At 53.9% G+C, this 19,486-nt stretch overlaps 1 protein-coding gene across 3 annotated transcripts in view; it reads right to left on the bottom strand.

Moving 5' to 3' along the window:
• The window catches only part of LOC121274258 (SLIT-ROBO Rho GTPase-activating protein 3-like), a 282,583-nt gene that overhangs the window by 236,408 nt on the left and 26,689 nt on the right, over nucleotides 1-19,486 (bottom strand). For 2 of the 3 annotated variants that reach the window (XM_041181468.1, XM_041181470.1), the window contains 4 exons: nucleotides 15,263-15,325; nucleotides 13,640-13,825; nucleotides 11,345-11,473; nucleotides 9,722-9,943 (listed from right to left, as the gene is read on the bottom strand). In XM_041181468.1, the coding sequence (XP_041037402.1) occupies nucleotides 9,722-9,943; nucleotides 11,345-11,473; nucleotides 13,640-13,825; nucleotides 15,263-15,325 (600 nt within the window). The remainder of the gene's footprint in view (nucleotides 1-9,721; nucleotides 9,944-11,344; nucleotides 11,474-13,639; nucleotides 13,826-15,262; nucleotides 15,326-19,486) is intronic. The other variant, XM_041181469.1, reaches the window with a different exon arrangement.

The raw sequence follows: 19,486 nt of genomic DNA, 5'->3' as shown, positions 1-19,486 counted from the left end.
CCCCGGGGAGTGTGTCAGTATTTACAGGGGATTCCCGGGGGGTTGTCAGTATTTACAGGGGGGTCCCCGGGGAGTGTGTCAGTATTTACAGGGGGTCCCCGGGGAGTGTGTCAGTATTTACAGGGTTGTCCCCAAGGAGTGTGTCAGTATTTACAGGGGGTCCCCGGGGAGTGTGTCAGTATTTACAGGGGGTCCCCGGGGAGTGTGTCAGTATTTACAGGGGGATCCCCGGGGAGTGTGTCAGTATTTACAGGGTTGTCCCCGAGGAGTGTGTCAGTATTTACAGGGGGATCCCCAGGGAGTGTGTCAGTATTTACAGGGGGGTCCCCGGGGAGTGTGTCAGTATTTACAGGTGATCCCGGCGAGTGTGTCAGTATTTACAGGGGGTCCCCGGGGAGTGTGTCAGTATTTACAGGGAATCTCCGGGGAGTGTGTCAGTATTTACAGGAGGGTCTCCAGGGAGTGTGTCAGTATTTACAGGGGTGTCCCCGGGGAGTGTGTCAGTATTTACAGGGGGTCCCCGGGGAGTGTGTCAGTATTTACAGGTGGTCCCGGGGAGTGTGTCAGTATTTACAGGGGCCCCCGGGGAGTGTGTCAGTATTTACAGGGGGTCCCCGGAGAGTGTATCAGTATTTACAGGGGTCCCCAGGGAGTGTGTCGGTATTTACAGGGGGTTCCCCGGGGAGTGTGTCAGTATTTACAGGGGGTCCCCGAGGAGTGTGTCAGTATTTACAGGGGTCCCCGGGGAGTGTGTCAGTATTTACAGGGGGATCCCTGGGGAGTGTGTCAGTATTTACAGGGGGATCCCCTGGGAGTGTGTCAGTATTTACAGGGGGTCCCCGGGGAGTGTGTCAGTATTTACAGGGTGGTCCCCGGGGAGTGTGTCAGTATTTACGGGGGGAATCCCCGGGAGTGTGTCAGTATTCACAGGGGGATCCCCGGGGAGTGTGTCAGTATTTACGGGGGGAATCCCCGGGAGTGTGTCAGTATTCACAGGGGGATCCCCGGGGAGTGTGTCAGTATTTACAGGGGGGTCCCCGGGGAGTGTGTCAGTATTTACAGGGGGATCCCCGGGGAGTGTGTCAGTATTTACAGGGGGGTCCCCGGGGAGTGTGTCAGTATTTACAGGGGGGGTCCCCGGGGAGTGTGTCAGTATTTACAGGGGGATCCCCGGGGAGTGTGTCAGTATTTACAGGGGGTCCCAGGGGAGTGTGTCAGTATTTACAGGTGGTCCTGGGGAGTTTGACATTATTTACAGGGGATCCCCGGGGAGTGTGTCAGTATTTACAGGGGGGTCCCCGGGGAGTGTGTCAGTATTTACAGGGGGGTCCCCGGGGAGTGTGTCAGTATTTACAGAGGGTCCCCGGGGAGTGAGTCAGTATTTACAGGGTGGTCCCCGGGGAGTGTGTCAGTATTTACAGGGTGGTCCCCGGGGAGTGTGTCAGTATTTACAGGGGGTCCCCGGGGAGTGTGTCAGTATTTACAGGTGATCCCGGGGAGTGTGTCAGTATTTACAGGGGTCCCCGGGGAGTGTGTCAGTATTTACAGGGAATCTCCGGGGAGTGTGTCAGTATTTACAGGGGGGTCCCCGGGGAGTGTGTCAGTATTTACAGGGGGTCCCCGGGGAGTGTGTCAGTATTTACAGGGTTGTCCCCGGGGAGTGTGTCTGTATTTACAGGGGGAATCCCCGTGGAGTGTGTCAGTATTCACAGGGGGATCCCCGGGGAGTGTGTCAGTATTTACAGGGGGGTCCCCGGGGTTTGTGTAAGTATTTACAGGGGGGTCCCCGGGGAGTGTGTCGGTATTTACAGGGGGATCCCCGGGGAGTGTGTCAGTATTTACAGGTGGTCCTGGGGAGTTTGACATTATTTACAGGGGATCCCCGGGGAGTGTGTCAGTATTTACAGGGGGGTCCCCAGGGAGTGTGTCAGTATTTACAGGGGGTCCCCAGGGAGTGTGTCAGTATTTACAGGGAGTCCCCAGGGAGTGTGTCAGTATTTACAGGGGGGTCCCCAGGGAGTGTGTCAGTATTTACAGGGGGTCCCCAGGGAGTGTGTCAGTATTTACAGGTGGTCCTGGGGAGTTTGACATTATTTACAGGGGATCCCCGGGGAGTGTGTCAGTATTTACAGAGGGTCCCCGGGGAGTGTGTCAGTATTTACAGGGGGTCCCCGGAGAGTGTATCAGTATTTACAGGGGGTCCCCAGGGAGTGTGTCAGTATTTACAGGGGGTCCCCGGGGAGTGTGTCAGTATTTACAGGTGGTCCCGGGGAGTGTGTCGGTATTTACAGGGGGTTCCCCGGGGAGTGTGTCAGTATTTACAGGGGGTCCCCGAGGAGTGTGTCAGTATTTACAGGGGCCCCCGGGGAGTGTGTCAGTATTTACAGGGGGTCCCCGGAGAGTGTATCAGTATTTACAGGGGGTCCCCAGGGAGTGTGTCAGTATTTACAGGGGGTCCCCGGGGAGTGTGTCAGTATTTACAGGTGGTCCCGGGGAGTGTGTCGGTATTTACAGGGGGTTCCCCGGGGAGTGTGTCAGTATTTACAGGGGGTCCCCGAGGAGTGTGTCAGTATTTACAGGGGTCCCCGGGGAGTGTGTCAGTATTTACAGGGGGATCCCTGGGGAGTGTGTCAGTATTTACAGGGGGATCCCCGGGGAGTGTGTCAGTATTTACAGGGGATTCCCAGGGGTTTGTCAGTATTTACAGGGGGTCCCCGGGGAGTGTGTCAGTATTTACAGGGTTGTCCCCGGGGAGTGTGTCAGTATTTACGGGGGGAATCCCCGGGGAGTGTGTCAGTATTCACAGGGGGATCCCCGGGGAGTGTGTCAGTATTTACAGGGGGGTCCCCGGGGAGTGTGTCAGTATTTACAGGGGGCTCCCCGGGGAGTGTGTCAGTATTTACAGGGGGGTCCCCGGGGAGTGTGTCAGTATTTACAGGGGGGGTCCCCGGGGAGTGTGTCAGTATTTACAGGGGGATCCCCGGGGAGTGTGTCAGTATTTACAGGGGGTCCCAGGGGAGTGTGTCAGTATTTACAGGTGGTCCTGGGGAGTTTGACATTATTTACAGGGGATCCCCGGGGAGTGTGTCAGTATTTACAGGGGGGTCCCCGGGGAGTGTGTCAGTATTTACAGGGGGGTCCCCGGGGAGTGTGTCAGTATTTACAGAGGGTCCCCGGGGAGTGAGTCAGTATTTACAGGGTGGTCCCCGGGGAGTGTGTCAGTATTTACAGGGTGGTCCCCGGGGAGTGTGTCAGTATTTACAGGGGGTCCCCGGGGAGTGTGTCAGTATTTACAGGTGATCCCGGGGAGTGTGTCAGTATTTACAGGGGGTCCCCGGGGAGTGTGTCAGTATTTACAGGGAATCTCCGGGGAGTGTGTCAGTATTTACAGGGGGGTCCCCGGGGAGTGTGTCAGTATTTACAGGGGGTCCCCGGGGAGTGTGTCAGTATTTACAGGGTTGTCCCCGGGGAGTGTGTCTGTATTTACAGGGGGAATCCCCGGGGAGTGTGTCAGTATTCACAGGGGGATCCCCGGGGAGTGTGTCAGTATTTACAGGGGGGTCCCCGGGGTTTGTGTAAGTATTTACAGGGGGGTCCCCGGGGAGTGTGTCAGTATTTACAGGGGGATCCCCGGGGAGTGTGTCAGTATTTACAGGTGGTCCTGGGGAGTTTGACATTATTTACAGGGGATCCCCGGGGAGTGTGTCAGTATTTACAGGGGGTCCCCAGGGAGTGTGTCAGTATTTACAGGGGGGGTCCCCAGGGAGTGTGTCAGTATTTACAGGGGGGGTCCCCAGGGAGTGTGTCAGTATTTACAGGGGGGTCCCCAGGGAGTGTGTCAGTATTTACAGTGGGGTCCCCAGGGAGTGTGTCAGTATTTACAGGGTGGTCCCCGTGGAGTGTGTCAGTATTTACAGGGGGTCCCCGGGGAGTGTGTCAGTATTTACAGGGGGCCCCCGGGGAGTGTGTCAGTATTTGCAGGGAATCTCCGGGGAGTGTGTCAATATTTACAGGAGGGTCTCCGGGGAGTGTGTCAGTATTTACAGGGAATCCCCGGGGAGTGTGTCTGTACTTACAGGGAGTCCCCAGGGAGTGTGTCAGTATTTACAGGGGGTCCCCGGGGAGTGTGTCAGTATTTACAGGGGGTCCCCGGGGAGTGTGTCAGTATTTACAGGGGACCCAGGGGGTGTGTGTCAGTATTGACAGGGGGTCCCCGGGGACTGTGTCAGTATTTACAGGGAGTCCCCAGGGAGTGTGTCAGTATTTACAGGGGGTCCCCGGGGAGTGTGTCAGTATTTACAGGGGGTCCCCGGGGAGTTTGTCAGTATTTACAGGGGGGTCCCTGGGGAGTGTGTCCAGCTCGGCCCGTATGGAGCACCCTTCCCCCAGCAAGGAAGGTGAGGCGGTGGGGTGGGGGGGGGGGGGGGTGGGTAACGCGGGAAGGCACTGTCAAGTTCCCCCGTCTGTCTGTCTGTCTGTCTGTCTGTCGAACGGCTAGCCTTCGAGCCGCCCTGGTGGCCGCTGCCCTTCCTCAACAGGTTCAGGGCAGGACAACCTCCACGGCCGAGACCCTTCAGTAGAACACCCCTCCCACACCTGGGGAATGGCGCAAGCGATAGTGCACATCACCTGGGGGGGGCCCCCAATCACTTCAAACACAGCAAACACCGGGCTTCGGGGAACTGCCTTGGCCAAATCGCTAAATACTTTCTATTCCGGCCATCGCCTTTGCTTTCAGTTGCTGTCTGAGTGTATCACCCCTCCCACCCGGGATCTGTTGGGTGGTTTATGCGAGTTCAGTAACACTTCCCTGTCTCTGAGGCTCTGGGTTCTGCTCGGAGTGAGTCCATCAGAACAGAACTTCCTCCTCCACCCTCGCAAAAGGGGAACTAGGCCCCAAACATCACTGAGTTTTGGTTTTAAGCAGATTTCCTCACTGACATGGCCTTTCTCCAAAGCACCGCCAAGGTTTAAGCTGGGCTCCCGCTCTCTGGGACTCGGCATTAAACAGCGCAGAGACAGGGCTCCAGGCTTCCCCCCGCTTGGCACAGGGAGAATGGGAGGAACAGTGGCACCAAGACCCAGCTCCGACCCACTGAAACCGCAGAGGGTGGGAGGGGGACACAGGAATTGGTCAATCCACACAGAATGTCCAGCTCAGTCACTGGCCTTTTGGCCCCTCTGCTCCACGCTGGGGTTTCAGCCTCCGCCCACCCCCTCTTCATCTCTCCCCCTGTCCCCTCTTCATCTCTCCCCCCGTCCCCTCTTCATCTCTCCCCCCGTCCCCTCTTCATCTCTCCCCCGTCCCCTCTTCATCTCTCCCCCCGTCCCCTCTTCATCTCTCCCCCCGTCCCCTCTTCATCTCTCCCCGTCCCCTCTTCATCTCACCCCCCATCCCCTCTTCATCTCTCCCCCCGTCCCCTCTACATCTCCCCCCGTCCCTTCTACATCTCTCCCCGTCCCCTCTTCATCTCTCCCCCGTCCCCTCTTCATCTCTCCCCCCATCCCCTCTTCATCTCCCCCCCGTCCCCTCTTCATCTCTCTCCCCATCCCCTCTTCATCTCTCCCCATCCCCTCTTCATCTCTCCCCCCATCCCCTCTACACCTCCTCCCGTCCCCTCTTCATCTCTCCCCCTGTCCCCTCTTCATCTCTCCCCATCCCCTCTTCATCTCTCCCCATCCCCTCTTCATCTCTCCCCCATCCCCTCTGCATCTCTCCCCCGCCCCCTCTTCATCTCTCCCCATCCCCTCTTCAACTCTCCCCCGTCCACTCTTCATCTCCCTCCATCCCCTCTTCATCTCTCCCCCCATCCCCTCTTCATCTCCCCCCGTCCCTTCTATATCTCTCCCCGTCCCCTCTTCATCTCTCCCCCATCCCCTCTTCATCTCCCCCCTGTCCCCTCTTCATCTCCCCCCGTCCCCTCTTCATCTCTCCCCCCATCCCCTCTTCATCTCCCCCCGTCCCTTCTACATCTCTCCCCGTCCCCTCTTCATCTCCCCCCATCCTCTCTTCATCTCCCCCCATCCTCTCTTCATCTCCCCCCATCCCCTCTTCATCTCTGCCCCGTCCCCTCTTCATCTCCCCGCATCCCCTCTTCATCTCCCCGCATCCCCTCTTCATCTCTCCCCCCGTCCCCTCTTCATCTCTCCCCCCGTCCCCTCTTCATCTCCCCCATCCCCTCTTCATCCCTCCCCCCATCCCCTCTTCATCTCCCCCATCCCCTCTTCATCTCTCCCCGTCCTCTCTTCATCTCCCCATCCCCTCTTCATCTCTCCCCCGTCCTCTCTTCATCTCTCCCCCATCCCCTCTTCATCTCCCCCATCCCCTCATCTTCCCCCATCCCCTCTTCATCTCCCCATCCCCTCCTCATCTCTCCCCATCTCCTCTTCATCTCCCCCCATCCTCTCTTCATCTCCCCCCATCAAACACTCCTAGCGTTTATTGCCCATCCCTAACTGTCTTTGGTAGTAATTATGGTTTTATTTAGTGTGTAATGTACCTTTAAGAGTAACACGTGTTAAAGAAGATCACATGATCTGCAGTAACCAATAGGACAGCAGCGCGGGCTACCTCAACAGTCGGTGTAGAGATAGAGTTGGAGTTGAAAGCACACGTGTAGTTGCTGCTGAGTATATTGTAACTAAACTTAATGTTTCCACCCAAGAGGTGTCTGCAGATCAACTCTATCATCAATAGTAGCAACTCGGCCACCCTTACAACAAACTGGCGATGAGGATAGAACAGGATTGAGCAGAAGAAATCCAGTTAAAAAGAAATCGGCACTGTACCTCCCCAGTGATTATAAGTAGCAAGCTCCATTAGAATTGAAGAAGTTATCCTCTCTCAAAGTGCCACAATTTGGGAGAATTGATCCTTTTGAACCAGCCTCAGACAGTTGGCCCCAATACATAGAACGCCTCATGTTCGTTTTTCAAGTGACCGAGATTACAGGGGAAGAGAAGAGGCGAGCGATCCTCTTAAGTACTTGTGGGAGCAAAACCTCCAGTCTGATTCAAAGTTTGACGGCACCCAGTGCCCCAGATTTTGAAGAACTTTGATGGATTGGTGGACCTTGTGAAGGGTCAATTCCAAGCAAAGCCCTCAGTCAAGATGCTGAGGTTCAGGTTTAATTCACGAAATAGAGCCCCGGGTGAGACAAGTTGAGCCTGCATCGGAGAGAAGTCTGGCCAAGAGTGAAGTCAAAAAGAAGGCCAAGATTAAAGACTGCGCTAGAAAGAAGATACAGAAATACGGATAGGGCCTTAATCCTGGCAGCGTAAGAATACACTTTCGTACATTGGCCTGGCAATCACATCGCAAACGCCAATGTCCTTAGATATTTGCCTTAAGGAGAAAATAACGAGCACGTCCCAGTTGCACAGGAACTTGTTTCGCTGTTAAATTTCTTAGACTCATCGCCGGTGTGCACTTGACAGATCAGAGACTGGACAAGTTGGGACCCAGTCCTATCCCAAGTACGAGAACAAGTGCTACAGGGTTAGTCACAGGAGCCCGTATCTGACGAAATGAAACCCGTACTTCAACAGAAGACGTGAAATAACCAGTCAGGATGGCATCTTATTGTGGGGAGCACGAGTGATAGTTCCTCCAAAGGGAAGGGAGCCATTGTTAATTGAAGTACACAGTCCCCATCCAGGAATATCCCGAATGGAGACCATGTCACGCAGCTATCTATAGTGGCCAGGGATGGATGGTGAAATAGAGAGTTTAGTCAAACACTCTGTGCAATGTCAGCAACTGCAAAAGTTGCCAGTGACAGCTCTGTTACACCCATGGGAGCGGCCAGGTAGACCCCTGGGTGTGGTTACACACTGACTACGCTGGACCTTTCCTGGGAACAATGTTTCTGCTCATTGTCGACGCCCACTCAAAATGGGTGGACGTCCACGAGGTGGAGTCACCAACACCTTCTGTGACAATCGAGAAACCACGTCAGAGTTTTGCCATTCACGGACTACCGGAAGCAGTCGTTTCCGATAACAGCACGGCGTTTACGAGTGCTGAGTGTCAGCGTTTTATCAGCCTCAAACGGTACCGCTCATGTGAAAACGGCACCGTACCCACCCTCCCTCAAACGGACTGGCCGAGAGGGTGGTTCAAATATTCAAGGCAGGCGAGAGAAAGCCAACTGGAGATTCCTTAGCAACCAAGTGAGCACACTTCCTTTTCCATTACGGGACCACCCCTCACACAACAACAGGTGTCACACCTGCCGAGTCATTGTTGAGACGCTGTCTCAGGATGGGATTGAGCTGAATGATGCAGAGGTAAGAGGGGAAGGTGGCAAGGAGTCAGGGAAGCCAGAAGACCAGACACGACTGGCATAGTCGCGAGTGGAAATTTACCGTGGGAGAGACGGTATAGGTGAAGAATTTTGGGGAAGGACCGGGTGAAATAAGTGCGGTGACTGGACCTCTATCTTACCACATGGAGGTGGAAGACCGGATCATCCATAAACATGTGGACTATTTCAGGAAGAGAGAGAGAGACAATTCACCAAGATTTGGTTCCGCCAGTGACCACGACCGGGTCTGTGCTTCCTGTCGAGGATACTCAACCCAGGACTGACGTGTCTGACGTTCCTGTAAGAGTTGAGGATACAGAACTGCGAGTGCTCACCGAAGCACCTGATGTTCAGACAGCTCTGGAAAAGGAGGTTCCTGACAGAGAATCTGAGGTTGTGGAGCTGAGATGTTCCACACGTACAAGGAAACCACCTGAAAGGTTGAACCTGTAAATTCCTCACCCGGTGTAAATATTATGTGCTCTTGAAAAATGTGTATTTGTAAATATAACGTGTATAGTTGAGTTAAAGGGGGAGGAATGTAGTAATTATGGTTTTATTTAGTGCGTAGTGTACCTTTAAGAATAATACGCGTTAAGGAAAGTCACCTGATTTGTAGTAACCAATAGGAGAGCAGCGCGGACTACCCCAGCAGTCAGTGTAGAGATAGAGTTGGAGTTGAAAGCACACGTGTAGTTGCTGCTGAGTATATTGTAAATAAACTTAATGTTTCCACCCAAGAAGTGTTTGCTGATCAAATGTATCATTAATAGTAGAAACTCGGCCACCCTTACAGCATCCTTGAGCTGGGTGTCTTGCTAGGAGCATTTCAGAGGGCGGTGAAGAGTCAACCACGTCGGGGAGCGGAATAGATAGGTTCCTGACAGCCAGCGCGGACATGATGGGCCGAAGAGCCTGTTTCTGCGCTGTATCAGCTCGATGACTCTACAGAGTCACACGTGTAGGCCAGACCGGGTAAGGGAGGCAGATTTCCTTCCCTGAAGGACAAGATGGTGGGGTTTTTACAACGATCGGCCATGGTTTCGTGGTCACCATCACGCTTTGAATTCCAAATCTGATTACAAATTCAAATCCCACCTTCTGCTGTGGCGGGGTTCGATCCCGGGACCCCAGAGCATTACCCCGGGTGGGCGGGTGGGCAGGGGGTGGGGGGGGGTTCTGGATTACCAGTCCGGCTACAATAACACTACGCCACTGGGTTAGGTCCTGGCCGGAGTGCGTTGTCCTGTTCCGGGTGCTGCACTTTAGGAAGGGTGCTGGGGGGGGGGGGGGGGGGATATGGGAGGGGGTGCGGACGGGAGTTACCAACATGGCAGCCGGGGGGGAGGGACTTCGGTTAAGGTGGAGAGAGCAGAGTCGGTAATCTGAATGAAGCCGCCGCTCTGGGTAAATACCTTGTCCTGATCGTGTGGCAGGAAATCGAATTTGTGCGGGAGGCAGAAGGCGTTATAGTTGAGGTCCATGACCTTGGTCTTGTCGCTCTGTGGGTCCAGTCCATCGATCGCTGTCCCGATAAGGTTCAGCCCAGCGCGGCGGGACTTCTCCACACGGGTCTCGGCTGTCAGGTACATCCTCAGTGTTCTGCCCAGTGACGAGTGGAACCCCAACTCACAACACTGCCAAGGGGAGAGGCCGCAGTCAGTGTCACAGCACAAGGTTCCCAGCTACTGCTGCACACACCCGGTCTCAGCGCCGAGCGAGCGCCGCGCTGTCGGAGAGGGTCAGCGCCGAGGGAGCGCTGCGCTGTCGAAGAGGGTCAGTGCCGAGGGAGCGCCGCGCTGTCGGAGAGGGTCAGCGCCGAGGGAAAGCCGCACTGTCGGAGGGTCAGCGCTGAGGGAGCGCCGCGCTGTCGGAGGGTCAGTACTCAGGGAGAGCCGCACTGTCGGAGGGTCAGCGCTGAGGGAGCGCCGCACTGTCGGAGGGTCAGTGCCGAGGGAGCGCCGCGCTGTCGGAAGGTCAGTGCTGAGGGAGTGACGCACTGTCGGAGGGTCAGTGCTGAGGGTGCGCCGCACTGTCGGAGGGTCAGTGCTGAGGGAGCGCCGCACTGTCGGAGGGTCAGTGCTGAGGGAGCGCCGCGCTGTGGGAGGGTCAGTACTGAGGGAGAGCCGCACTGTGGGAGAGTCAGTGCTGAGGGAGTGCCGCACTGTCGGAGGGTCAGTGCTGAGGGAGAGCCGCGATGTCGGAGGGTCAGTGCTGAGGGAGTGCCGCGATGTCGGAGGGTCAGTGCTGAGGGAGCGCCGCACTGTCGGAGGGTCAGTGCTGTGGTAGTGCAGCACTGTCGGAGGGTCAGTGCTGAGGGAGCGCCGCACTGTCGGAGGGTCAGTGCTGTGGTAGTGCAGCACTGTCGGAGGGTCAGTGCTGTGGTAGTGCAGCACTGTCGGAGGGTCAGTGCTGAGGAAGTGCAGAACTGTCGGAGGGTCAGTGCTGAGGGAGCGCCGCACTGTTGGAGGATTATTTATCCCTCAACCAATATCAGTAAAAAAGTGAGCCAATATCACATCGCTGTTCTTGGGAGTTTGCTGCTGTGTTCCCTATATTACAACAGGGAACGTGGGACAGGAAGCGACTTCCCTGTCTGTCAAGCCTGAGATAGGGAAAGACACTGGACATTTGGGATTTTGTTCTGTCCCCACTGCGTGGTTGGCTCTCAGTATTGCAGGAGCAAGGGGTTTAATGGTTTTAGTGCCTCTGAGATACCTCGGCGAGTCAGAGTGAAAGGGGAAGGAACGTGGGGTCACTGCTCTTCCAGCCAAAAGCAGAGTATCAGAAAACCGGCGAGGCACAGTCCTGAGTCACGTTTTGGAGGGGCGCAGTGAGCCTCGCAGAGATAGAGAGACTCGGAGAGAACACTGGGCAGTGCTCAGAGACAGCACACACAGCGTGGAAATCAGCCCCTTCCCACTCTCCCCCCACCCCCCAACAGACAGACTGCTGCCTCCAGCCGCCGATTCTGGATCGTCCAGGCCTGCAAGTGAATCTCTCCCCTGCCCCCACAGTCAGAGCACAGGGACACCTACGTCCATGAGCATTGAGACATCGTGGATGAAGTAGCTGCTGACGGCTGCGTTAGCAACAGACAGGTTCAGGAGATACTCATTCCGAGCTTTGGTACACTTCAGCTGGTTCTCCAGGTACCGTTCCTGTCTCTGCAAGACAAACAGCACATGTCACAGGGTGAGCAACAGAGAATAGCCTGACAGAGACCTGCAGCCCACTGCCCTCACCCAAACACCTCTCAACCAGCACTGCACCCAGCCCTCAACAGCGTACACCCCCACCCCCTCTCACTCTGTATCTAACCCCGTGCTGTACCTGTCCTGGAAGTGTTTGATGGGTCGGTGCCGAGGGAGCTTTACTCTGTATCTAACCCCGTGCTGTACCTGTCCTGGAAGTGTTTGATGGGGACGGTGTAGAGGGAGATTTACTCTGTATCTAACCCTGTGCTGTACCTGTCCTGGGAGTGTTTGATGGGGACGGTGTAGAGGGAGATTTACTCTGTATCTAACCCCGTGCTGTACCTGTCCTGGGAGTGTTTGATGGGGACAGTGTAGAGGGAGATTTACTCTGTATTTAACCCCGTGCTGTACCTGTCCTGGGAGTGTTTGATGGGGACAGTGTAGAGGGAACATTACTCTGTATCTAACCCCGTGCTGTACCTGTCCTGGGAGTGTTTGATGGGGACGGTGTAGAGGGAGCTTTACTCTGTATCTAACCCCGTGCTGTACCTGTCCTGGGAGTGTTTGATGGGGACAGTGTAGAGGGAGATTTACTCTGTATCTAACCCCGTGCTGTACCTGTCCTGGGAGTGTTTGATGGGGACTGTGTAGAGGGTGCTTTACTCTGTATCTAACCCCGTGCTGTACCTGTCCTGGGAGTGTTTGAAGGGGACGGTGCAGAGGGAGATTTACTCTGTATCTAACTCCGTGCTGTACCTGTCCTGGGAGTGTTTGATGGGGACAGTGTAGAGGGATCTTTACTCTGTATCTAACCACGTGCTGTACCTGTCCTGGGAGTGTTTGATGGGGACAGTGTAGAGAGAGCTTTACTCTGTATCTAACCCCGTGCTGTACCTGTCCTGGGAGTGTTTGATGGGGACGGTGTAGAGGGAGATTTACTCTGTATCTAACCCCGTGCTGTACCTGTCCTGGGAGTGTTTGATGGGGACAGTGTAGAGGGAGATTTACTCTGTATTTAACCCCGTGCTGTACCTGTCCTGGGAGTGTTTGATGGGGACAGTGTAGAGGGAACATTACTCTGTATCTAACCCCGTGCTGTACCTGTCCTGGGAGTGTTTGATGGGGACAGTGTAGAGGGAGATCTAAACTGTATCTAACCCCGTGCTCTGGCTATCCTGGGAGTGTTTGATGGGGACGGTGTAGAGGGAGCTTTACTCTGTATCTAACCCCGTGCTGTACCTGTCCTGGGAGTGTTTGATGGGGACAGTGTAGAGGGAGCTTTACTCTGTATCTAACCCCGTGCTGTACCTGTCCTCGGAGTGTTTGATGGGGACAGTGTAGAGGGAGATTTACTCTGTATCTAACCCCGTGCTGTACCTGTCCTGGGAGTGTTTGATGGGGATGGTGTAGAGGGAGATTTACTCTGTATCTAACCCCGTGCTGTACCTGTCCTGGGAGTGTTTGATGGGGACGGTGTAGAGGGATCTTTACTCTGTATCTAACCCCGTGCTGTATCTGTCCTGGGAGTGTTTGATGGGGACAGTGTAGAGGGAGCTTTACTCTGTATCTAACCCCGTGCTGTACCTGTCCTGGGAGTGTTTGATGGGGACGGTGTAGAGGGAGATTTACTCTGTATCTAACCCCGTGCTGTACCTGTCCTGGGAGTGTTTGATAGGGACAGTGTAGAGGGAGATTTACTCTGTATTTAACCCCGTGCTGTACCTGTCCTGGGAGTGTTTGATGGGGACAGTGTAGAGGGAACATTACTCTGTATCTAACCCCGTGCTGTACCTGTCCTGGGAGTGTTTGATGGGGACAGTGTAGAGAGATCTTTACTCTGTATCTAACCCCGTGCTGTACCTGTCCTGGGAGTGTTTGATGGGGACGGTGTAGAGGGTGATTTACTCTGTATCTAACCCCGTGCTGTACCTGTCCTGGGAGTGTTTGATGGGGACGGTGTAGAGGGATCTTTACTCTGTATCTAACCCCGTGCTGTACCTGTCCTGGGAGTGTTTGATGGGGACGGTGTAGAGGGAGATTTACTCTGTATCTAACCCCGTGCTGTATCTGTCCTGGGAGTGTTTGATGGGGACGGTGTAGAGGGTGCTTTACTCTGTATCTAACCCCGTGCTGTACCTTTTCCTTCATCTTCTCGATCTTGCGTAGGGAGCTCCGTCTCTGGAGCCTGTTGTCCGATCCAGGCTGGCCTCCCCCCTGCTCGGTTGATTTTCCCATCTGCTTCTCTGCCAGTTTCTCGACCTCCTTCAGCTTGCTCTCAGCAATGGAGCTCTCCAGATGGTACATGTGATATGTCTTCACTGCCTGGTCAATGGAGCACAAGGAAAATCACAAGAAGCCTTGCTCCAGTTGTGCAGGGTTTTGGTGGTACCACATCTGGAATAACTGTGCGCAGTTTTGGTCCCCACATTTAAGGAAGGATAGACTCTCATCGGAGGCGGTACAGGGAAAATTCACTCGATTGGTCCCTGGGATGAGGAGGGGGTTGTCCTATGATGAGAGGCTGAGTGAATCGGGCCGATGTTCTCTGGAGTTTAGAGGAATGAGAGGCGATGGCATTGAGACAGACAAGATTCTGAAGGGGTTTGACAGGGTGGGCGCGGAGAGATTGTTTCCCCTGCTCGGGGGGGGATCTAAAACACGGTGGGGGGGCACTGAGGAGAAATTTCTTCACTCAGAGGGTTGTGGATCTCTGGGATTCTCTCCCCCAGAGGGTTGTGGATCTCTGGGATTCTCTCCCCCAGAGACTGTAGATCTCTGGGATTCTCTCCCCCAGAGGGTTGTGGATCTCTGGGATTCTCTCCCCCAGAGACTGTAGATCTCTGGGATTCTCTCCCCCAGAGGGTTGTGGGTCTCTGGGATTCTCTCCCCCAGAGACTGTGGATCTCTGGGATTCTCTCCCCCAGAGGGTTGTGGATCTCTGGGATTCTCTCCCCCAGAGACTGTGGATCTCTGGGATTCTCTCCCCCAGAGGGTTGAGGATCTCTGGGATTCTCTCCCCCAGAGACTGTGGATCTCTGGGATTCTCTCCCCCAGAGGGTTGAGGATCTCTGGGATTCTCTCCCCCAGAGGGTTGTGGACCTCCAGAACAAGAGGGCAGAACCTTAGACTGAGGGCCAGGCCCTTCGGGGTTGGGGGGATGTCAGGAAGCTCATCTTCACACAAAGGGGGGTGGAAATCTGGAACTCTCTCCCCCAAAAAAATCTGTGGAGGGTGGGGGGGGTGGGGTTGGGAGGGGGGTTCAGTTGGAAAATTCCAAACAGATTAATCAGTTTTTCATTTGCTGGGAGGATTAAGGGCGACGGAACCAAGGTGGGCAGGTGGAGTTAAGAAAAAGATCAGCCATGATCTAAATGAATGGGGGAACAGGCTCGAGAGGGGCTGAATGGCCTCCTCCTGTTCCTGTGTCACAGTCTCGAGAGGGGCTGAATGGTCTCCTGTTCCTGTGTAACAGGCTGGAGAGGGGCTGAATGGGCTCCTCCTGTTCCTGTGTCACAGTCTCGAGAGGGGCTGAATGGTCTCCTGTTCCTGTGTAACAGGGTCAAGAGGGGCTGAATGGGCCTCGTCCTGTTTCTGTGTAACAGGCTCCAGAGGGGATGAACGGACTCCTCCTGTTCTGAAGCTGCGGGGTGGGTTGGCGCTTGGGGGAGGGGGAGGGGGAGGGGTGGGGGGCACCGAGGGGCAGTCCACCCAGCTCCCCCTGAGCCCTGCAAGTGAAGGATGAGGGGGAGGGATACTCACCGTCTGCAGCTCGCTGGTGACCTTCAGGAGTTCCTCCTGCATCTGCATGCCAATCTCCTTACTCTGCGGAGAGAACGACAGGCTGTTCACTGGCATGTTTCCATCAGACTGCCCCTTTCAACCTCAGGGCCCTTCCCAGGCAATGAGTTGTCCTTTGGAAGTGTGGTCAATGCTGGGAGCTGGAGAAGATAGCAACTTGCAGAGTCGCAGAATGGTACAGCACAGGAGCAGGTCATTCAGCCCATCGTGTCTGCACCGGCTCTCCAGATGAGCATTATGACCTAGTGCCATTGCCTTGCCTGTTCCCTGTACCCCTGCACGTTGTTTCTATTCAAATAACCATCTAATGTCCTCTTGAAAGCCTCGATTGAACCTGCCTCCCCCACACTTCCAGGCTGTACGTTCCAGACCTGAACCACTGGCTGTGTGAAAAAGTTTATTTCTCACGTCACACTTGCTTCCTTTGCAAATCACTTTAAATCTGTGCCCTCTCATTCTTGATCCTTTTACGAGCGGGAACAGCTTCTCCCGATCTACTCTGTCCAGCCCCCTCACGGTTTTGAACATCTCTATCAAATCTCCTCTCAGCCTTCTCCTCTCCAAGGAGAACACTCCCAACCTCTCCAATCTATCCTCATAGCTGAAGTTTCTCATCCCTGGAACCATTCTTGTAAACCTCTTCTGCTCCCTCTCCAATGTGTTCACATCCTTCCTATAATGTGGTGCCCAGAGCTGTGCACAATACTCCAGCTGAGGTCTAACCGAGTGTCTTATATAAATTCAGCATAACCTCCCTGCTCTTGTACTCTATGCCCCTATTAATAAAGCCCAGAATACTATCTGCTTTATTAACTGCTCTCCCTACCTGTCCTGCCACCTTCAATGATCTATATACATATACACCCAGGTCTTTCTGCTCCTTTAGAGTTGTACCCCTTATTTTATATTGTCTCTCCATGTTCTTCCCACCAAGATGCATCACCTCACACTTCTCCGCACTGAACTCCATCAGCCACCTATCTGCCCACTCCACCAACTTGTCTATGTCCTCTTGAAGTTCCACACCGTCCTCCTCACAGTTCACAATTCTCCCAAGTTTCGTATCATCCACAAACTTTGAAACTGTCCCCTGCTCACCAAGATCTAGATCATTAATATATAATCAGGAAAAGCAAGGGTCACGATACCGACCCCTGGGGAACTCCACTACAAACCTTCCTCCAGCCTGAAAAATATCCATTGACCATTACTCTCTGCTTCCTATTTTTCAGCCAATTTTGTATCCACGTTGCTGCTGGCCCTTTTATTCCATGAGCAATAACTTTTCTCACAAGTCTGTTGTGTGGCTCTGTGTCAAATGCCTTTTGAAAGTCCATGTAAACCACATCAACAGCATTACCCTCATCAACCTTTTCTGTTACCTCTTCAAAAAACTCCAGCAAGTTAGTTAAATACGATTTCACCTTTAGAAACCCAGGCTGGCTTTTCCTCATATACCCATATTTTCCCACGTGACTACTTATTCTATCCCGAATAATTGTTTCTAGATTCTTGCCCACCAGCGGAGTTAGACTGACTGGTCTGTAATTGCTGGGCTTATCCTTACAACCTTTTTTGAACGAGGGCCTAATGTTTGTAATTCTCCAGTCCTCTGGCACCTCCCCTGAGTCTAGGGAAGACTGAAAGATTATGGCCAGCGCCCCTGCAATTTCTACTCTCACTTCCTTCAACATCCTTTATGTATCTCATCCGGTCCTGATGCCTCGTCAACTTTAAGTACCGACAGCCTATTCAACACTTCCTCATTATCAATTTTGAAACCTTCTAGAGACAGAGTTTCCTTGTCTGTCACCATGGCCTGGATAGCATGTTCCTCCTTGGTAAAGTGGATGTAAAATATTCATTTAATACCTCAGCATTGGCCCCTTCATCCATGTGTAAATTCCCTGTTAGGTCCCTAATCGTCCCTACTCCTCCTTATACCGCTCTTTTACTATTTATATGTCTATGGAAGACTTTGCGATTCCCCTTCTCTAATATGCTTTCTCACCTCCCCTCTGAACCCTCTGTATTCCTCTTGGTTCTCAATTGTATTTTCTACCTGAAACCTGTCATAAACACACTTTCTCTTCTTTATCCTAATTTCAATCTCCTTTTTCATCCAGGGAGCTTTGGATCTGTTTGCCCTAACTTTCCCTTTCGGTGGAATATACCTTGGCTGTGCCCGAACCAATTCCTTTTTGAAGGTAGCCCATTGTTCAGCTACAGCTTTTCCTGCCAATCTTTCGTTCCATCCCAGCTCCACCCCATCGAAGTGGGATCTTGTCCAGTTAATTATTCTTACTCTGGATTGCCTATCGTCCTTTTCTATCATCCTCCTAAAACCTACAACACAAAGATCGCTGTCTCCTAAATGCTCCCCCATTGACATTTGATCTACTTGGCCCACCTCATTTCCAAGAGCCAGGTTCAACAGTGTGTCTTTTCTAGTTGGATTGGACACATACTGCTATAGAAAATTCTCCTGAACATAGTCTAGGAACTTTTACCCCTCTCCGTCCTCTACACTACCACTGTCTCAGTCTACATTTGAGAAATTAAAGTCCCCCATTATAACTACTCTATAATGCCTGCATCTCTCTGTAATTTCCTTGCAGATTTGTTCTTCTACATCCTTCTCACTAATTGACAGTCTATAATCTACACCGAGCAATGTAACTGCCCCATTTTTGTTCCTTAGCTCTGGCCAAATGGATTCTGCCCTTGAACCCTCTGGGACATCCTCTTTCTCCAGCACTGCAATGCTCTCCTTAACCAATACCACCACCTGTCTTCCTTTCTTTCCTTTCCTATCTCTTCTGAACACCTTGTACCAGGAAATATTTAACCCCCAGTCCTGCCGTTCCTTGAGCCAGGTCTCTGTTTTCGCCACAACATCATATTTCCACAAGGGAGTCCGCGCCTGTAACTCCCCGATCTTATTTACTATACTCTGTGCACTCACACACAGGCATCGTAATCCTGATTTAGATATTGTCACTTTCTCACTTCGTCCGATTCCACTTATTAAGTTACTGTTCTTTATACTAGTGCCAGATATAATTTGCAAACAGCAAGATACCACTAACAGCAATGTGATGAATGACTGGATCATCTGGATTTTAAGTGATGTTAATATTACACGTGGATCTACCAGCACTGATCAAATAGATCACGGTCACTGAACTGGCCAAGTGGGCCACTGCCCAGAGTCAGGGTCACCACCCAGAGTGAGGGTCACCACCCAGAGTCACCGGCCAGAGTCAGAGTCACCGCCCAGAGTCAAGGTCACCGCCCAGAATCAGGGTCACCGCTCAGAGTCAGGGTCACCGCCCAGAGTCAGAGTCACCGCTCAGAGTCAAGGGCACCGCCCAGAGTCACTGCCCAGAGTCAGAGTCACGGCCCAGAGTCAGGGACACCGCCCAGAGTCAAGGTCACCGCCCAGAGTCAGGGTCACCGCCCAGAGTCAGGGTCACTGCCCAGAGTCACCGCCCAGAGTCAGGGTCACTGCCCAGAGTCACCGCCCAGAGTCAGGGTCACTGCTCAGAGTCACCACCCAGAGTCAGGGTCACTGCCCAGAATCAGGGTCACTGCCCAGAGTCACCACCCAGAGTCAGGGTCACTGCCCAGAGTCAGGGTCACTGCCCAGAGTCACCGCCCAGAGTCAGAGTCACCCCCCAGCATCAGGGTCACTGCCCAGATTCACTGCCCAGAGACGGGGTCACCGCCCAGAGTCAGGATCACCGACCAGCGTCAGGGTCACCACCCAGAGTCAGGGTCACCACCCAGAGTCAGGGTCACCGTCCAGAGTCACCGCCCAGAGTCAGGATCACCGCCCAGAGTCAGGGTCACCACCCAGAGTCAGGGTCACCGTCCAGAGTCACCGCCCAGAATCAGGATCACCGCCCAGAGTCAGGGTCACCGCCCAGAGTCAGGGTCACCGTCCAGAGTCACCGCCCAGAATCAGGATCACCGCCCAGAGTCACTGCCCAGAGTCAGGGTCACTGCCCAGAGTCAGGGTCACCGCCAAGCGTCACTGCCCAGAATCAGGGTCACTGCGCAGAGTCAGGGTCACTGCCCAGAGTCAGGGTCACCGCCCAGAGTCAGGGTCACGGCCCAGAGTCAGGGTCACCGCCCAGAGTCAAGGTCACCGCCCAGAGTCAGGGTCACGGACCAGAGTCAAGG

The sequence above is a fragment of the Carcharodon carcharias genome, assembly GCF_017639515.1.
Source record: "Carcharodon carcharias isolate sCarCar2 chromosome 35 unlocalized genomic scaffold, sCarCar2.pri SUPER_35_unloc_5, whole genome shotgun sequence".
Taxonomy (NCBI): domain Eukaryota; kingdom Metazoa; phylum Chordata; class Chondrichthyes; order Lamniformes; family Lamnidae; genus Carcharodon; species Carcharodon carcharias.
This window is presented reverse-complemented; position numbering and strand designations above follow the sequence as displayed.